Raw genomic sequence first — 18,715 nt, 5'->3', positions numbered from 1 at the left:
CTCACAACTGTAATTCCAGCCCTTTGGGAGGCTGAGACAGGAGAGGAGGATCACTTGAGGCCAGGAGTTCGCAACCAACCTGAGCAACATAGTGAGACCCTGTCTCTACAAAAAATACAAACATTAGCCAGGCGTGGTAGCATGCACCTGTAATCCCAGCTACTCAAGAGGCTGAGGCAGGAAGATCACTGGAGCCCAGGAATTTGAGGTTACAGTGAGTTATGATGATGCCACTGCACTCTAGCCTGGGCAACTGTCTCACAAAAAAACAAAACAAAACAACAATAAAAAACAGAACAAAAAACACCTCAGCAAATGGGTGATCGCAGGTCTGAGGCAGGGAAAGTACAAGATGAGTCCAGGCATCTTTTGTGCCAGAAAGTAAGGTGGTGCTCAAATATAAATGGAGCTGCATGAAAAAGACAGAGAAGCTGCAAATAAACTTCCACTGACCAAAACTGGCACAATTTGAGTATCATAAGGAATAATAACTGACTATAAAACACTGAATACATAAAAATCCGTAAGTAATATTTTAAAAAAACTCTCAAGAAACAAAATAGAAAGTTGTCACCATCGCAGGTTAACTATTAGATCAACTGCTTATTTTGAAAATTAATAAAAGGAAAAGCTTTTCTTTATAAGGTGAAATATTGTGATGTCTACAACGGTTCAAAAAAGTGTGCAAATACAAAAGCAAATATTGCAAAATATTAACTACTGAATCTAAGTGGTAGGTATATGAATGTTTACTGTACAACTCTTTCAACTTGTCTGTATGTTTGAAATTTTTAAAATAAAAAGCTAGAAAAATCATCTCCCTAGCCATAACAGTCATATTACTTTGTATAAAATGATAATCTAATCCCCTATAGTTAATTTTCTTACTTTCAATACTGTAGAATCTTAAAGATAACTGCAACAATTTAAAATCCTGATAGCATACTTTATGTTTTTAAAAGTATACCCTAGATTTTAAATGTATGTGCTGTATCAATTTTAAACTGAGGACTCTTCATTTTTTTTGTTGTTTATGCATTAAAATATATGTGTTTTAAGTATGTATAGGACCTAGGTATTTTTACAAAAATATATTAGGACCTAACATAGCACCTTTAGTACACAGATAAATACATATAGCCTCCAGTATTCGGATTCACTATTACCCAATTAGAATCTGTATGATCAAATAAAAGGGCTTATCAGTGATTATTTACAAAAAAATCACTTATATCTTGAGTTAGTTTAGTAAAAAGTATGTATACATACTTGATATCTTCTGAGTGAAGGTAAATGTTACTACATGCTCTTCCATGACATTCTCTAAATGTTGTTTTTCTTCTTGTAGTGCCATTCCAATTAAATGTAACACCTCGAATAAAATGTTTTGTAACTTTTAGTAAAAAAAAAATCAAGTACATATTTTTATAAATAGCGAAAAGAATTCATTCATTATCGAAGATAAATCAAACTTATATTAAAGACTAAATGCAATAAAAAATTCAAAGTACTAATTTTTATTAAAAGACTGAGGTTCATTTTCTAATAAAGAATTCTTGGCAAGGAAAACAAAATTTTATAATTGAATGAGGAAGAAAATTCAATCGCAAATTCTTAGGATAAGCTAAAGTTACCACCAGGTGTGACCAGCAATTCATATAATATATAATTTTCAATCTTTTTCTATACCTATATTACAGTCTTAAACAAATCTTCTAAGAATCAGTGGCCAAATAATTACAAAGCTGAAAGTATTTATCATGTAATTATCCAGTCTATGATACTGCCTAGTTGAATTTCTCTAAGGACTAAATCTTAATCATCTGAGAAAGAGACATACTTTTATCTTTAATGCCACATAGTTTATAAAGATATTTATAGTTGTTCAGTATATCTCACAAAATATTCCTTACCAGGTTTCTAAGAAAATATGTAACTACCTTGAATATATTTGCATTTTTACTGCTTTTAATCTGCTCCCCACGTTTTGAAGGAGATACACATGTGATGTCTCTATCTTTCCCTCTGTGGTTGTCAGAGACTTGGAAGAACTAGCTTAGCCTGAATGACATAAAGCAAATGTACACATAAGGTAAATACTGTTCACTCTTCTTTTCTCCATCATTTCCCACAAATCTCTTGCTCACATAATGCTGACAGTCTCTAGTACACCGCAGCTCCCTGCTTTTACATATTAAATATGTTTATAAATGGGAGGGGGGTGTAAGTATACACACACCTTAGCCAATGAGATCCTTGAGCCTGCTGAGATAATCAGAAGAATGGCAGCTTCAGAGGAAGGCTTGCCTTCATTTGAATCCTCACTTTATTGCTTTCAAGTTATATACCCCTCAAAGAACCCCTTTGAGCCTATGTCATCATCTTTAACATAGGAAAAAACAGCTTCCCTCTAGAGTTCTGAGGATTACAAATACTGTACATACACAAAGGGCCTAGCACAGAATAAAGCAGAGTAGGCATTCTACTAACTGAATAATTATTATTACATTGCTTACTAGTTGAGTAACATGGGAAGTTTGAACCTCACTGAACCTCACTGAAACTTGGCTTCTTCGTCTACACAATGGAAAAAGTTATAATCTATTCACAGAGGTGTTGTGCAAATTCAAGGAAATAATGTAAGAATGACTTACATTAAAGCTATAAAGTAAAATGCAAACAAGGTTCCAGACTTGCCACCTATTAGCTATAGGACCATAAGTTCTCTGAGTCTCAAATTCTTCAACTGCAAAATATGAATACTGATGAAAACTCAAGGTTTTTTTTTTTTGGGAAATAATTAAATTAGAAAGATAACACATTATACCAATATCAGAGTACTACATATATAAAGACCAGGACCAATCAAGAAAGGATAGACTGGCCAATGGGACTGTGGTAATTTCAATCATGTGGTATAAAAAAATCTGCCAGGCACTTCTTTTCATTGTCAGACACAGTAACAGTAACAATATACTATATTTTAAATGAAGGTAATAGCGCATTTTTGTCCTAACGTTTCTGGGTACAGATACTGACAAGAGTATTTTGCTTTTACTGCAAAACACTAAAATATGAATAATAAATGCCTTCGAACTTACCCGTTGCAGCATGGACTCTGACCAGGCATAACCATTATGTCCCACAGCCCACTGCAGAATTGTTCCCATGATGCACAACATAACATCTGACTGCAAAATGTTAACCAGACTTGCAAACAAAGGGCAGAATGGAGGCAAAACTGGAGGTGGAAGTGCTGAAAATAAATTTGTTACTGGTTTCTTTTTTAGAATATACTTTAAAAAAACTATCCCTTTGTTACTTTTGATAGTCTTCACTCAAAGAATATTCATGAACATACATCTTAAAGCTATATTTTACCTTCTCAAAGTCAAATGCATAAAAACAGCTATATAAATAGCAGCAGTACCAAGGAAAGCCTTTCTTTTCTCTAGAAAGGTCTTAAGTCCCGAGATAAAACCATTAACCCACAGGTGAGTCAGTACAGACTATTTCTATATTAACATATTTATTATTCCTTTGAACAGGAGAACATTCACTCAGAAAGCTTACATTTAAATCTTTCATTTTACCAAGAATCATCATCATAGTTGATAGGAAACAATGTTTAACAAGTAAGAGATGGGCATAAGATTTTTAGAATGAAGATTAAAAATACCTGTATCTTCTCTATTTTGTCTTTTCAATTTCCGTTGAGCTTCTTCTGCCTAATAAAAAACAAAGTAATTTGGACAGGGAATTAGTAACACAAAACAACTTAATATCCAAAACTAGTGACATAAGTAAATCATTTTTGCTGTATTATCCTCTGATTTTAGAAAATTTTTATGCTTAATGTTGTAGTCCTCTCCCAAATTGACATATCAAGGTTCATTTTTTTCCCCTAGAAGAATCCCCAAATGACTTTAAAATTCAAGAGAAACATGTACAAACCCTAACCAAAAAAACTTACTTAGCTATAAACTCTATGACATGCATCAAAAACTAAAAACTTATGTTTAAGTTTTGGTTAGTGCCATTTATTGAAAAAGTGTTTTAAGAGAAGACTTATAAAGGCAAAATTTGATTATTTAAGAATGATTAGGAAAACTACATAAGCCCCTATGGAAAAGCATGTTAAATAGTACTAATTCTGAAATGTGTGTAAAATGGGTTAAATGATTATAATACAGGTTGAAAATTTGTCTTCAAAAGCCAATAAAATACATACAATTATAACTATATGAGATATGTATTTAATTATATAGATCTTATATATGTATGCACAAACACTGGGGCAAGAACCAAAATGTTAGGCAGTGGTATTCTAAGTAATTTGTACTTTATTCTTCATACCTTTTTATATATTCCAAATTTCTACAAAAAATCCAACCTTCCCCACTACACTTTTTTGCTTTTTTGTTTTTGAGATAGGGTTTCACTGTCACCCAGGCTAGAAAGCAGTGACCCAATCAGAGAACTGTAACCTTGAACTCTTGGGCTCAAGTGATTCTCCTGCCTCAGCCTCCCAAGTAGCTTAGGAATATAAGCATGCTACCACACTTGGCTAATTTTTCTATTTTTTTTTTTGTAGAGATGGGGGTCTTACTATATTGCCCAGGCTGGTCTCAAACTCCTGCCCTCAAGTGATCCTCCCATCTTGGCCTCCCAAAGTGCTGGGATTATAGGCATGAGCCACTGCATCCGGTCCCCACTACACTTTACATTTTCCCAATTACCTTGGACTGCTCTGCCCTTGAATAGTGATAGAAATACAAGTTGAACTCTTTGGCACATTCTGGTTTCAGTTCATATATGCCTCGTCCTGTTAATCCAGGTTTCCTACGAAAGAAAGGCCCTTAGAATATTATTATTAAAGCCATACATTCATGAGACAGTCTTGGGTATTAGAACAAGAAAGTAGAGCTCATATACTGCTGGTGGGTATTAAGCTAAAACTATTTTCTGCAGGTTAATTTGGCAATCTAAACCCAAAGCTCTATGCACATCCATTTCATCTAACATGCCCACTTTGAATTTACCCTAACTGGACAAGTAGATGTGATGGACACTGTAGTGGCAACAATTTAAAAGTCTAACAACAGCAAACAGGTTACGTAAATTACATCTCCAAACAACTGAACACCATTAATAGTGACGTTAATTTTTCTATTTTGACATAAAAAGATGTCTGTGATAAGTTCTATTAAGTGGAAACAAGCAGATACAATATTGGGGTTTAGAGAGCCTTCCTAAAAGCAAGTTACAAAACCTGGAAGCCAAATAAGACAGAAAGATGTTCAAAAACATTTGTGTGAAATGACACCATAAACAAAGTTAAAAACCAAGTGATAGACTGGGACAAAGTACTTGTAATGTATTTAATAAAATAAGAATTGAAATCTCTAATATATATAAAAATGCTATGGAGCAATAAGATAGTTTTAAACAACTGCAAAGAAAAATGCATCAAAGTATGAATGAAACAAAAATGGCCACAAAAAGATGCTCAGTCTTACTGGTAGTTAAGAGTGATACAAATTTTATTTTTGGAGACAGAGTCTTGCTCTGTTGCCCAGGCTAAACTGCAGCGGCATCATAGCTCACTGCAACCTCAAACTCCTGGGGCTCAAGCAATCCTCCAATCCTCCTTAGTAGCTGGGACTGCAGGCGCTCACCACCACATCCAGCTAATTTTTCTGTTTTCTACAGACTGGTCAGGCTGGGAGAGTGATACAAATTAAAATAAGGTAACATTTTTTACCCATCCAATGTCTAGAAATTAAAAGACTGTACAAAGCATTGACAAAATTGTAGGGCACTCTCATATACTGCTGGTGAGAGCGTACACTGATGACTTTTTTGGGAAGGCCATTTGGCCTTCCTTTTGATTGAGCAAATCCTCAAAACACTTTCACAGATAAAGATACACATGTCAATGATATATGTATCAAGATGTTCAACACTTGTTTATAATACAGAAAATGTGGAAACTAAATATCACTCCAATATGGAAGAGATTAGATACATTACAGGACATGACTACAAAGCAGTAAAAAAGAATGAAGTAGGCCTATACATACTGACAATGTGTATTAAGGGGGAAAAAAACACTCCCAAGACACAAACATATAGAAATATCCCATTAAAGTTTAATTGAAAAAAAAGGTTATAAAGCCGGGCGTGGTGGCTCACGCCTGTAATCCTAGCACTCTGGGAGGCCGAGGCAGGTGGATTGCTCGAGGTCAGGAGTTCGAGACCAGCCTGAGCGAGACCCTGTCTCTACTAAAAATAGAAATAAATTATCTGGACAACTAAAAATATATATAGAAAAAAATCAGCCGGGCATGGTGGCGCATGCCTGTAGTCCCAGCTACTCGGGAGGCTGAGGCAGGAGGATTGCTTGAGCCCAGGAGTTTGAGGTTGCTGTGAGCTAGGCTGAAGCCACGGCACTCACTCTAGCCCGGGCAACAAAGTGAGACTCTGTCTCAAAAAAAAAAAAAAAAAGAAAAAAGAAAAAAAGGTTATAGAAAAGTAAATGTAAAATGAACCCATTTTTTGTTAAAGTATATAGCTCCCTAGCCACTTACACACATGTAAGTGTTATAACTACAGGAAAAAAGTTTGGAAAGGTATACATTTAAATGTAGTAACAGGCCAGGCGTGGTGGCTCACGCCTGTAATCCTAGCACTCTGGGAGGCCAAGGTGGGAGGATCACTTGAGCTCAAGAGTTTGAGACCAGCCTGAGGAAGAGCGAGACCTTGTCTCTACTAAAAATAGAAAAACTTAGCTACTCAGGAGGCTGAAGCAAGAGAATAGCTTGAGCTCAGGAGTTTGAGGTTGCTGATGCCATGGCACTCTAGCCCAGGCAACAGAGTAAGACTCTGTCTCAAAAAAAAAAAAAAGAGAAAAAAAGAAATGTAATAACAGAAATCAAATGAGTGGTTGGATTACAGGCAGTTATTTTTTTCTTCATATTTTTCTGTATTTTTTCTAAAAGCATGTATTGTCTTCATAACCAACAAAAATAAAGACATTGTCACTGGAGTGGGAAACAAGGAAAAAGCAGGATTAAGAAGCCATCTCAACAACTTCAAGGGGATAAAGTAGGTTACTGATTGGTGAACATACTGGACACTGGAGAAAGCAGCATTCAGAGGCCATCCCATAATTTAGGTGGCACATTCAAATGGCAATAAAGAAAATAATTTTAAGATATTAAAATGCATTTACTTACATCACTGCTAAGATTTATTTTTATTATTTGAAACCATCACTATGAACATCTATTCTGAATGTGAAGAAAACCCTCATAATGCTACTTTAAGTTGCTGAGTGCAGGGTGAGATTAGAAAGGTGAAATATCAGTGAGAAATCTAATTTAGAACTATAATTTGAAAATGTCTGTCACTCTCTGAAAGTAACAACTTCATTCTCAGTTCCACCAAACACTCTAACAAAAATGAATGTAATAAAAAGAAAAAAAGAACATGAAATAATAGGAAGTAAACTCACTTGAAATGGGCAACTGCTTCGATTACACTCTCCATGCCAGTCTCTTTGTTCTCCTAAAGGCACAAGAAACAAGTGTTTCAAGTTAATAATAATAAATAAGTGCTAGCACTCTGAGCACTGTGCTTTATCTCATTAACCCACACAGCAACCCTATGAAGTAGATATACTATTATCCCCATTTTACAGATGAGGATTCCATAGTAAACATAATGATTAATATTTAATTAGGTACAATTATTTAGTAAGCTGACATTCATTCAAATTGATACAATTTCTAAATATATAAAATAGATGTAATTTTTTAATTTTCAAAAAGTCACTACCACATGGAATCAAGGTAAGAGCTTTCCAAAGGAATTATATGAGAACACAAAGTACACAAAACATTTAAACAAAATTTATGTTAAAATATTTGTAATATTTTATGAAATAGGTATATTAATTTTTTATCTATTTTCAGTAAAACAGTACTTCCCAAATCACATCTTCTTCATGACAAGATATTAACAGAAATTCTGTGAATAAATAATTCTTTGGTCAAAATGTTTGGGAAATAAAGGTTGTCATCACTTTGTATAAGGCACTTCAAAAATGCAGTTTTAAATTTTATTCTTCCTTAAAGTCTAGGCTAATTTGTAACTGCTTCCTCATCTAATAATTCAGGATTAATTTCCTACATTAAAAAGTATAAGTAGGTTGGGTATGGTGACTCACACCTATAATCCTAGCATTTTGGGAGGCTGAGGTGAGAGGGTCACTTGAGTCCAGGAGTTCAAGACCAGTCTGGGCAACAGTGAGACACTGTCTCTACAAAAAATACACAAATTAGCTGGGTGTGGTGGCATGCACCTGTAATCCCAGCTACTCGGGAGGCTGAGGCAGTAGGATCACTTAAGCCCAGGACTTGGAGGCTGCAGTGAGCTATGAAGACATCACTGCATTCCAGCCCACAAAACAGAAAGAGACCCTAGCTCAAAAAAAAAAAAAAAAGCATCAGTAATTTTATCCTGACTACGTATTTAGTGACAATAAGAAATTATTGATTATTGCTGTTTTTTGAAGTGTCATAATGACATCTAAATACGTTCTTTTAAAAGCTCTTTCTTTTCTAGCAGTTTCTCAATGTCAGCAGTACTCACATTTAGACCAGATAATTCTTTGCTGTGGGAGGTTGTCCTAGGCATTGTAGAACATTTAGCAGTACCCCTGGCCTCTACCCATTATATCACTAACATTGACATCCTGCGCTGACTAGTGACATTGTTAAATGTCCCCAAGTGGAAGGAATTGTTCCGGGTTGAGAACCACTGTTTTAGATGCATATAGTCCTATTTATAGATGAAATGGTAAATCTAGTATTGTCTATAAAATAATTCACTGGGGGCACAGGGGTTGGTGTTTGGGGTATAGATAAAACAAGATTAGCAAACTGTTGAAGCTGGTGATGGGTATATTATACCATGCTTTCTATTTCTGTAGACGTTTGAAAGTTTTCATGATACAAAGTATAAAAGAAGTATTACTATGCAGCAAAGATAAAATAGGTTGAAATCCCAGAAAAATAAATGTAAAGGCTGAAAGTTTTAATCTGTGTTTCAAATTAGGGAAAACATTTTGAAAAGTCTCAATGAAAATAAAGTCCTTTTCCAACCATAAGGGTTGAGTTTCTGAAAAGACTCATGGCTGAAAAATAGGTGGCTGAGGAACTCAAAACTCCTGGGAGGAAAAATAGTTGCAGCTCAAACTATGAACGTCCTGTGACGATTATTTTTCATTCACTCAAATGAAATAATGGCTCATTATTAAGGAGAGTCTTTGGATGCTTAAGGAAAAAGCTCTGGAAAACTTTAGTTTAGTCAATATAGGTGAGTAAGTATTTTTCACTCCCTTCTTCAATATACTGGATTATAAAGTATTATCTATACCCACAACAATTTTGTAGACCCTAAAAACCCTACAACTACAAACTTTAGTTCTAAGGAATGGGTTTACTTTTTTCAGTGTGCCTGTTTCTTTCAAGACTTTATGTAAAAAAAGATCCTACTCCTTTTCTATTCATATTCTACTTTCCTATAATCCTAGTCCCTAGAATTCTTCTTGTAATTACTTATAATAAGAGTGACTGGAATTATACACATCCTAGAACTGTAGTTTTTACAATGGTGAAAAAGGTATATAGAAATAAATCTAGGCTGGGTGCAGTGGCTCATGTCTATAATTTTACTATCTTAAGGCTGAGGTGAGAGAGTTGCTTGAGCTCAGGAGTTCAAGACCAGCCTGAGCAAGAGCAAGATCCCGTTTCTACAAAAAATAGAAAAATTAGCCTTTTGCATTGACACGCGCCTGTGGTCCCAGCTACTTGGGAGGCTGAGGCAGGAGGATCACTTGAGCCCAGGAGTTTGAGGTTCCAGTGGGCTACGATGACGCCACTGCATTGCATTCCAGCCTGGGTGACAAAGTAAGACTCTGTCTCAAAAAAGAAAAAAGGAAATCTATACAGACAAGACTGATACGTAGGGAAGGACTTCTATGATTTTCATTTCTTTTTAAAAAATATAGGTACCGGCCGGGCGCGGTGGCTCACGCCTGTAATCCTAGCACTCTGGGAGGCCGAGGCGGGTGGATTGCTCGAGGTCAGGAGTTTGAGACCAGCCTGAGCAAGAGTGAGACCCCTGTCTCTACTAAAAATAGAAAGAAATTTTATGGCCAACTAAAAATCTATATAGAAAAAATTAGCCGGGCATAGTGGCGCATGCCTATAGTCCCAGCTACTCGGGAGGCTGAGGCAGTAGGATCGCTTAAGCTGAGGAGTCTGAGGTTGCTGTGAGCTGGCTGACGCCATGGCACTCATTCTAGCCTGGGCAACAAAGCGAGACTCTGTCTCAAAAAAAAAAAAAAAAAATAGGTACTTACATCTTCAGGTAAAGACTTCACTAATTCGCTATGAGCCATAGGTTTGATGCTCAACTGATGGATAATCTCCCGTTTAATTTCATCTGCAGCATTTACCTGTCCAATTCCAGGAATAAATCTCTCTCCTGTATGAAAAAGTGCACATACACACATTGAACATAATCACATAATTATGTAACATATACTTATAATTCATGCAGCACAATATATTTGCCTCTCTGAGTCTCCCTGAGCAACAGGAAAGCAATGACTGGTCTGGCAATAAGCTAGGGAGAAAGCAGCTCCTGACCATACTTCTGAGTCTTGGACACAACAGGTAAGGGCAGGCTTCAGGCAGTGGAGAGAGTGCTGGCTGCTGTTTTGGAAGAATGGGATCAAAAGGGTGGGAAGGGATTAGAGGTAGTCAAGGAAACCACTTTCTCTCCATCCTTCTTTTGGCAGCAAGGAGGAAGAGCCTTCTTTTCCCCTTCTATCTAGTGGCAAATAAGATACCAACTTCTGAGACCTTCCTCATTGGTATCACCTCCTGACAGTTATCAGGCTTCTCTGCTTTATGGACTACAGAAAGTCTGACATAGCAAGGTAGGTGGGAGAAGGTAAGGAATAAAAGTGTGGGAAAGATGGGGGAGGGGGGAAGGACTGAAAATATAGGTAATAAGGAAAGAAATCCATATCTGTTAGCCATAGGTAACCATTAGCTTGTAATTATTATATCTGAAGTCAAGAAGACACTTTTGCACCATAAATCCATGGAGAGAAACATAGCTAAGATATAGAATAACAGTGAATAGACTGGGCGAGATGGCTCAGGCCTGTAATCCTAGTACTCTGGGAGCCCGAGGCAGGAGAATCACTTAAGCTGAGGAATTTGAGACCAACCTGAGCAAGTGCAAGACCCCATCTCTAATAAAAATAGAAAAATTAGCTGGGGATGGTGGTGTGCACCTATAGTCCCAGCTACTCAGGAGGCTGAGGCAGGAGGATCGCTTGAGCCCAGAAGTTTGAGGTTGCAGTGAACTATGATGATGCCACTGCACTCTATCTAGCCAGGGTGACAGAGTAAGACTCTGTCTTAAGAAAAAAAAAAAAATAAATAAGAAAAGAAAAAGAAAAACAGTAAATAGCTCCTAAATACCTTATTCCTTGCTTGCTAAATTCTCCTGTCCCCATTTTTTTCCCAAAATATAGTCTTCCAATTTATTCTGCTTCAGTAATTGTAATTTCTCCTTTTCCCAAAGCAGCACAATGTTGTTATTCTCAATACAGAGAGGAGGATGAGAGGAATATTCCCTTCCCCTAAAACTGAGTATCTTTTCAAAACAAATGTTCAGAAATTCTTAACTATTTGCTACCACAAACTCTAATGTAATTATAAATGTCTCAAACAAGCTAAACTTACCAACAAGCATTATAATGAGGTATAGCATTTCTTCTATTAGAGTATTGTTCTGCTGAACAACATCCTGTAACAAGTGGGGAAGATAAAGTTCACAGATGAGTATGTGCACACTATATTATCTCAGATGATTAATATATCCAAAAAGAAATGAAACATGCTTCTTTTCCAATGTGTTGTGGTCTCATAAAACATGTTCTTACCTTATGGGTAATCTCAGAACTAAATCTTTTTCCATAGTCTGGAGTGCTGAAAATCTGATAAAGTTCAAAGCGGCTGAGCATTATCATCAGGAAATGATTTGGATCCATCATGGAGGCACCTGTCTTTTTTTTTTTTTTTTTTATGTTTGAGATAAAGGAAAAGAGGAAGGTTAAAAGGGCCACTAAACAATTAGCAAGAGATATTTTGGTTTGCACAGGAGAAAGCAGTTTACCAATCCCAATACGCTCACCAATCCCAATCCCCACTTGTGATAGCTGACAGGTATGGAAAGGAATCTAAGCTGGTGAAACAAAACACAAACAAAAAAAAACCCCAGACCTAAACCCACATATCAGAATAACATGGACTATGAGTTCTCTTTCCTTCTAATGCTTTGAAGTAATTGTATTCCTATGAAATTTGGTTTCAAAGTTTTACTTCAGGGTTCTCTGATCATGGACTCAGGGACTCAGAGAAATGTGGTATGTCAATTAAGCTTCTAGTATTTTTTACTATGTATCATATTAAACTATTATCAAGATCTCTCAACCCATTGTTTGTGACAAGCACTATATAAACTGAAGTGACAGCTTTTAAATATAAGATTCAACTCTCCTTTAATTCCATTTGTAAATTATAAATCAACCTGGATTTTATTTTCAACCAATACTTTTTTTTCTGCAAACAGAGTCTTGCTCTGTCACCCTGGCTATAGTGCAGTGGTGTTGTCATAGCTCACAGCAACATCAAACTCCTGGGCTCAAGTGATCCTCCTGCCTTAGCCTGCCGAGTAGCTGGGACTACAAGTGTGTGCTACCAAGCCAGCTAATTTTTATTATTATTATTTTTTTGGTAGAGACGGGGGTCTCGCTCTTGCTCAGGCTGGTCTCAAACTTCTGAGCTCAAGTAATCCTCCCGCCTTGGCCTCCAAGAGTGCTAGGATTATAGGCATGAGCCACCCAGCCAAAATTTACATTTCTTGACTTTTTCTACAATTACTACATCCATTCAGCAATAATATAGAACCCCTACTATGTGACAAGCACTGTGCTAGGCAAAAGGGACAAAAAAAAGAAGATACAGTTGTCATTATTTGGTGGAGTAGGAGCAATGAAAAGTAAACAGGTAATCACAATGCAGAGTTGTTGAGTGCTGTAGCAGGGTAAGTACCATGCTATGGTCCTCACAAAAGAAATACTTAGCCAAATTTTAGCGTGTCAGGGAAGGATCCCTGGAGAAAATAATGCTAAAGTTAACACTAAGACACACAGGAGAATAAGTTAGCTAGGTGAAGGGAAAAGGAAGGGGTGGGTAATCTAGGGAGTAAAAGAAATAAATGTGCAGAGTTTAAGATTTAAGAGAGAGCACGACAAATTCAGGGAACTTCAATGTAGTTTAAGTGTAGGAGGCCTTCGAAATTAGTTTAAGGGGTTTAAACTAGGGGGTTTAACATTAAGAAGGTATGGAGGAAAAAAGAGGAGTTATTCTGAACATGTTAAATCTGAGATGTGTCCAGGAAATCTAGATGGAAATGCTTTATAGGGCGTTAGCCACATGAGTTTAGAGCTTAGTAGGTAGGGCTAGGCTGGATATACATTTGGGAGTGATCACAAGTAACTAACCAGGTTATGTGGAAATAACAAGAAGCAAAAGACTCCCCACGCCTTTAAGTTCAATGTTTTTTTAGCTTGTTACCTGAAGCATTACTATATCCTTGTCAAACATCTCACGTCTGCATTTCACATTATGGTAGTAATAAATCTAAAAAAATAATTAATTATATTGAGTAAATAGGTTTTTATTGGCGCAGCTCCCTCCTCTCCCATAAAAGCACATTGGTATGCGCATGCATGTGACAGGGTATCCCAAACAGTTAACCCTATCTTAGTACAGATTAACTAGAAACTTCCAGATTACAGTAATCATTCTGTGGTTCACATTTCACAGCCAATTTTCTGGGTCTCCCAACAGAGTGAAAGGTGGTTGTCTCAGGAAGGTTTAGAGCTACCAAAAATAGGAAAAAAATCCATACCAATCCTAAATGAAGTTCAAAAAGTAAAATTTCAATTTTAGAGGTATACTAAAATAACTTTTACCTTTTAACCCAATTTAAATAAATGAAATCTTGATTATTTTTAATATCCAACTTTGTTCTTTTTTTTTGACACAGAGTCTCACTCTGTTGCCCAAGATAGAGTGCCGTGGCATCAGCCTAGCTCACAGCAACCTCAAACTCCTGGGCTCAAGCGATCCTCCTGCCTCAGCCTCCTGAGTAGCTGGGAATACAGGCATGCGCCACCACGTCTAGCTAATTTTTTCTATTTTTAGTTGCCTGGTTAATTTTTTTTCTATTTTTAGTAGAGACAGGGTCTCACTCTTGCTCAGGTTGGTCTTGAACTCTTGAGCTCAAGTGATCCTCCCACAATGGCCTCCAAGAGTGCTAGGATTATGGGCGTGAGCCTGGCCTCTGACGTTGTTCTAAAAAATTATTTCAAGTGAAAATCAAGACCACCGTTGTTCATCTCTACTTTTGATATTAATTATTGACAAATTATGATTAAAAGTTCTAAGAAAATTTTTGGTTCATTATTACATTTTTCTTTTCAAACAATTTTGATATAGATACTCAACTTCTGACTAAATCCACTGAAAATTACAACCTTCACAGAAGCCAAGGAATCAAATGAAAACTCTCTATAGAATTAAAAAACACTTACCTGGTTTACTAGAGAGAACCCATTTCTTCTCCACATTCCAGCATGTACTTGGGCACATAAAACAAGACACCTAAGAGGGTGTTCTATCAACATGGGTGGGCTAAGTTCACTCTGTATATACAAAACAAACAAACAAACAACACAAAAAAATCAACTTTGTATAGAAAGCTTGGTTGATAGGAATGGAAGCTTTTATAAAATATAAGTTAAACAATTCACTTGAAGGCCTTAACAGAAAAGACTGAGGTCCCCCTGAGGAAAAAGGAATTCTGCCTCCATGATTGCCTTTGTACTTGAGACTGCCACATTGACTCTTCCCTGGGTCTCTCCAGTGTGCTGTGGGCTGCCCTGCAGATTGCAGACTTGCCAGCCCCCACAATTGTTTGAAACAATTCCTTAAAATAAATCTACATATATGTGTAGACAGAGAATGTGCACATACATCTTTTTTTTTTGGAGACAGAGTCTTGCTCTTTTGCCCTGGCTAGAGTGCCATGGCGTCAGCCCAGCTCACAGTAACCTCAAACTCCTGGGCTCACGCGATCCTACTGCCTCAGTCTCCCGAGTAGCTAGGACTACAAGCATGTACCACCATGCCCAGCTAATTTTTTCTATATATTTTTAGTTGTCCAGCTAATTTTTTTCTATTTTTAGTAGAGACAGGGTCTCGCTCTTGCTCAGGCTGGTCTCGAACTCCTGACCTCGAGCGATCCTCCTGCCTCGGCCTCCCAGAGTGCTAGGATTACAGGCGTGAGCCACCACGCCCGGCCAACACATCCATTTTATTAGTTCTGTTTCTCTGGAGAACCCAAAGTAATAAAGTTTGTTTCAAGGTAATTTCAAATATAAGGAACATAATAAATATGTATTCACTTTTAAAGGTCAGCACCACTTACTAGAGGTAGGAGCTCTGGAAATTTATACGCCACTTCACTTTTGCTTAATAAAACATGCAAACCTGCATGGAAGAACAAACAAACAATTTCTATAAGTGAAAATCATTTAGGAAAAAAAAAATCCCTAAAAATTCACTCAACTTTATATATCTTCTTTTCTGTTTGATACAAAATGAACTATATCCATAAATGAAGCTTTTCAATAGTCATTCTCATGAATCTCTATATCAAAGGCACACTTAATACATGTACCAACATACATTGTTAACATTTTAAAAAGTAAATGTTAGATGTACAAGCACAACAAATGCACCTATATAACTATCAAAAGTATTTATATTTGTTATACCAACTTTAAGAGTCATATTTCACTGGGCCAGGGAGTTTGTTCCCATTTAAAGTATAGCAGTGAGAGATTCTTCTGGCAACTGAACAGAGATACTGGCCATGGAGCTCGTGGTCTGCACTGATCCTAACCTCAGAATTAAGTGCCCCAAAACTTCCAGTTTAGGATCAAAGCTTCTTTAGCTTCTAACCTCAAGAGGCGCTTATACAGCTCAATGTTAGTTCATTCTGATTGTGTCCTGTTTATGCTGTTGCCTAAACAAAGAACGTGCTTTACAATCTTATCAATATATAATGGCCAATTCCTCAAGCCTGGTTTGAGGCTTTCATTATTTGGAAAGACCTATACTCCCTAATACCATTCTAATAATTTGTTGTCAACATTTATTACTCAAGCTCCATTAGTACATGCCCCAAGTTGTTCATGAACTGTTTTATATATGTTTACTTAGCTCTCCAATTAGAGTATAAGGATTTAGGCCAAGGTTTATTAAATATAATGAGATGAAAAGTGAAAAATATTCACTCAACAGCTTTGAGGGAGGTAAAGACCTACGCAGAAATTAGTACATTTTTAGAATATTGACTTTTTTCACTGTGCATAACTATCAGCATCAGCTTCTACCCATAAAACTAGATTTTTAAAGGCAGAAGAGATCAGTGGTTGAGTTGGAAACAGGATTCACGTTCTTGCCTACTAGTCCAACACTTTCTCACGATACCATGCTATGAGTTGTCTATGTTAAGGATCAGCAGTTCAGTTGCTCAAAACACATATAAAAACAAAACTGGGCCTGAACAAGTTATAGAAATAAAAGAGATTTCTTCATGTGATCACAATTTCATTCTAGGTAATTATCTGTTATAGTATTTTAATATTCATATGTCTAAGAATAAATAACTCCATAATCTTCACAGTAAGTTATCTTAAATCACCATGACTTCAAGGCTCTATCAGCAGGATAATGTGACAATGTTCAGAACAATGAACAAAATGCCTTCAGAATGAAAGAGGGACCATTACTACTAACCTCATGTACATTAAAAGGATAATGAAGGAATACTATGAACTCTAGGCCCATAAGTTTGATAACTTAGGTGAAATGGACCAATTCCTTGAAAGACACGAACTACCAAAACCCACACAAGGAGAAATAGATAACCTGAACAGTTCTATATTAAAGAAATTAAATCAATAAGTAGCCTTCCCAAAACTAAAGCATCAGATGGTTTCGCTGGTGAATTCTAGCAAACATTCAAGGAAGAAATGATACTATTCTCTACAATCTCTTCCAGAAAAATTGAAACAAAAAATACACCTTCATATCACATTAAGTTACTTAAGATAAATTACATATTCTGCAATGAGTAAAAATATCTACCTTCAGAACTTCTCTTCTTTCTATTCTCTGAGTAGACGGAACTAAAGGTAACAACAGTATGTGAGCAGGCTAAGAATACCTGGAATCGAGAAATATGGAAGGCGTATTGAATCTATAGAGATGGATACTGCATGTTCAAAGTCTTGGGCTGCTGCAAGATGGCAGCTTCAGATATTTAACCACTTATACACTGCTTATTAATCAACTACTCGAGATTAAAGAATTATCACCTCAGTATGGGCTTGCTCTTGACCTGCTGCTTAAAAGAGGATCAGTAAATACGAAACAGCTTATAGGGAGAGAAGAAAGAGCAAGAGAAAACCTAGGGTGATTTCAAATGATTAGCAATCACTTAAATAATAGATTAGTTTGAATTTTAACTACACTGACTTTGAAGCTAGATCGAGTTAAACAATAAAACATGCTATCTGTAATTAAGAAGTCTGGAGAAGCACTATGGTACAACGGTTATAAACATGACCTCTGGTGCCAAATTGCCTCCAAATGCCAACTCTGATTCTTTCTTGCTAAACAAGTCACTCTCTACATTCCATCTGTGAAGTGAGCTTAATAGTACCTACCTCATAGGCCCATGTGATGATTAAATAAGTTAATGTAGGTAAAACTCTCAGAATAATGCCTGGTGCATAGTAGGTATTCATAAATATTAACCACAAACAAAAAAGATAATTTTAGGGTTCTCTTTTAGGGAAAATGCTTTACCTGCAAGTAAGCGAGAAATTGGGAGGTGAATGCTAACTTTTTCTTGGGAAACACAGTATCTGATAGTTTCCACTGAATGTCCACAAATGCTTAGCGTGATTGGCTGTTCACCATCAGTAAAACCACCATGACATTGCATCAATACAGCAAGACATTTCTTGTAAGCTTCAATTAACACTTTTTCCTAAAAAAGAGGGTTTTTCTGTAAGTTACTCAAAAGGTTGGGTTTCTACAACATTGAATAAGTATCTCAAATTCGATGATGAATATGTATCCCAAATAACAATATGGGCAAAACCAAACTCGATCCTCCCTCCCAAACTTGGTTCCCCCCTCTTCTTGTGTCCCCTGTCTCAGTGAATGATACCTCGATCCATATAGTGGAAATCTAGAAGTTATTCCAATATCCTCCTTTTCCTCATTCCCCATTGTCTACTCTATTATCAAGCCTGCAATTTCATCATCTAAACTTCTCTCAAAACTAGCCACTTTTCTCTATCTCCAGCAACTCCAAGGCATTGCCAATCATCTCTCACTAAATTCCTTGCTTCAACTCTTGTCCCTCCATCCACTCTACAGAGGAATTTTTAAAAACATGTAAATTGAATCATGTTACTTTTCTG

General features: G+C 36.5%; 1 protein-coding gene across 6 annotated transcripts in view; it reads right to left on the bottom strand.

Moving 5' to 3' along the window:
• UBR2 (ubiquitin protein ligase E3 component n-recognin 2) overlaps positions 1 to 18,715 on the bottom strand; it is a 105,948-nt gene that overhangs the window by 30,476 nt on the left and 56,757 nt on the right. For 5 of the 6 annotated variants that reach the window (XM_045541951.1, XM_045541950.1, XM_045541952.1 and 2 more), the window contains 12 exons: positions 18,093 to 18,276; positions 15,643 to 15,704; positions 14,747 to 14,857; positions 13,725 to 13,790; positions 12,029 to 12,151; positions 11,829 to 11,892; positions 10,430 to 10,554; positions 7,517 to 7,569; positions 4,740 to 4,842; positions 3,680 to 3,728; positions 3,102 to 3,256; positions 1,270 to 1,372 (listed from right to left, as the gene is read on the bottom strand). In XM_045541951.1, the coding sequence (XP_045397907.1) occupies positions 1,270 to 1,372; positions 3,102 to 3,256; positions 3,680 to 3,728; positions 4,740 to 4,842; positions 7,517 to 7,569; positions 10,430 to 10,554; positions 11,829 to 11,892; positions 12,029 to 12,151; positions 13,725 to 13,790; positions 14,747 to 14,857; positions 15,643 to 15,704; positions 18,093 to 18,276 (1,198 nt within the window). Of the gene's footprint in view, positions 1 to 1,269; positions 1,373 to 3,101; positions 3,257 to 3,679; positions 3,729 to 4,739; positions 4,843 to 7,516; positions 7,570 to 10,429; positions 10,555 to 11,828; positions 11,893 to 12,028; positions 12,152 to 13,724; positions 13,791 to 14,746; positions 14,858 to 15,642; positions 15,705 to 18,092; positions 18,277 to 18,715 lie in introns of those variants that run through there. The other variant, XM_045541955.1, reaches the window with a different exon arrangement.

This window comes from Lemur catta, chromosome 2, assembly GCF_020740605.2.
Source record: "Lemur catta isolate mLemCat1 chromosome 2, mLemCat1.pri, whole genome shotgun sequence".
NCBI lineage: Eukaryota > Metazoa > Chordata > Mammalia > Primates > Lemuridae > Lemur > Lemur catta.
This window is presented reverse-complemented; position numbering and strand designations above follow the sequence as displayed.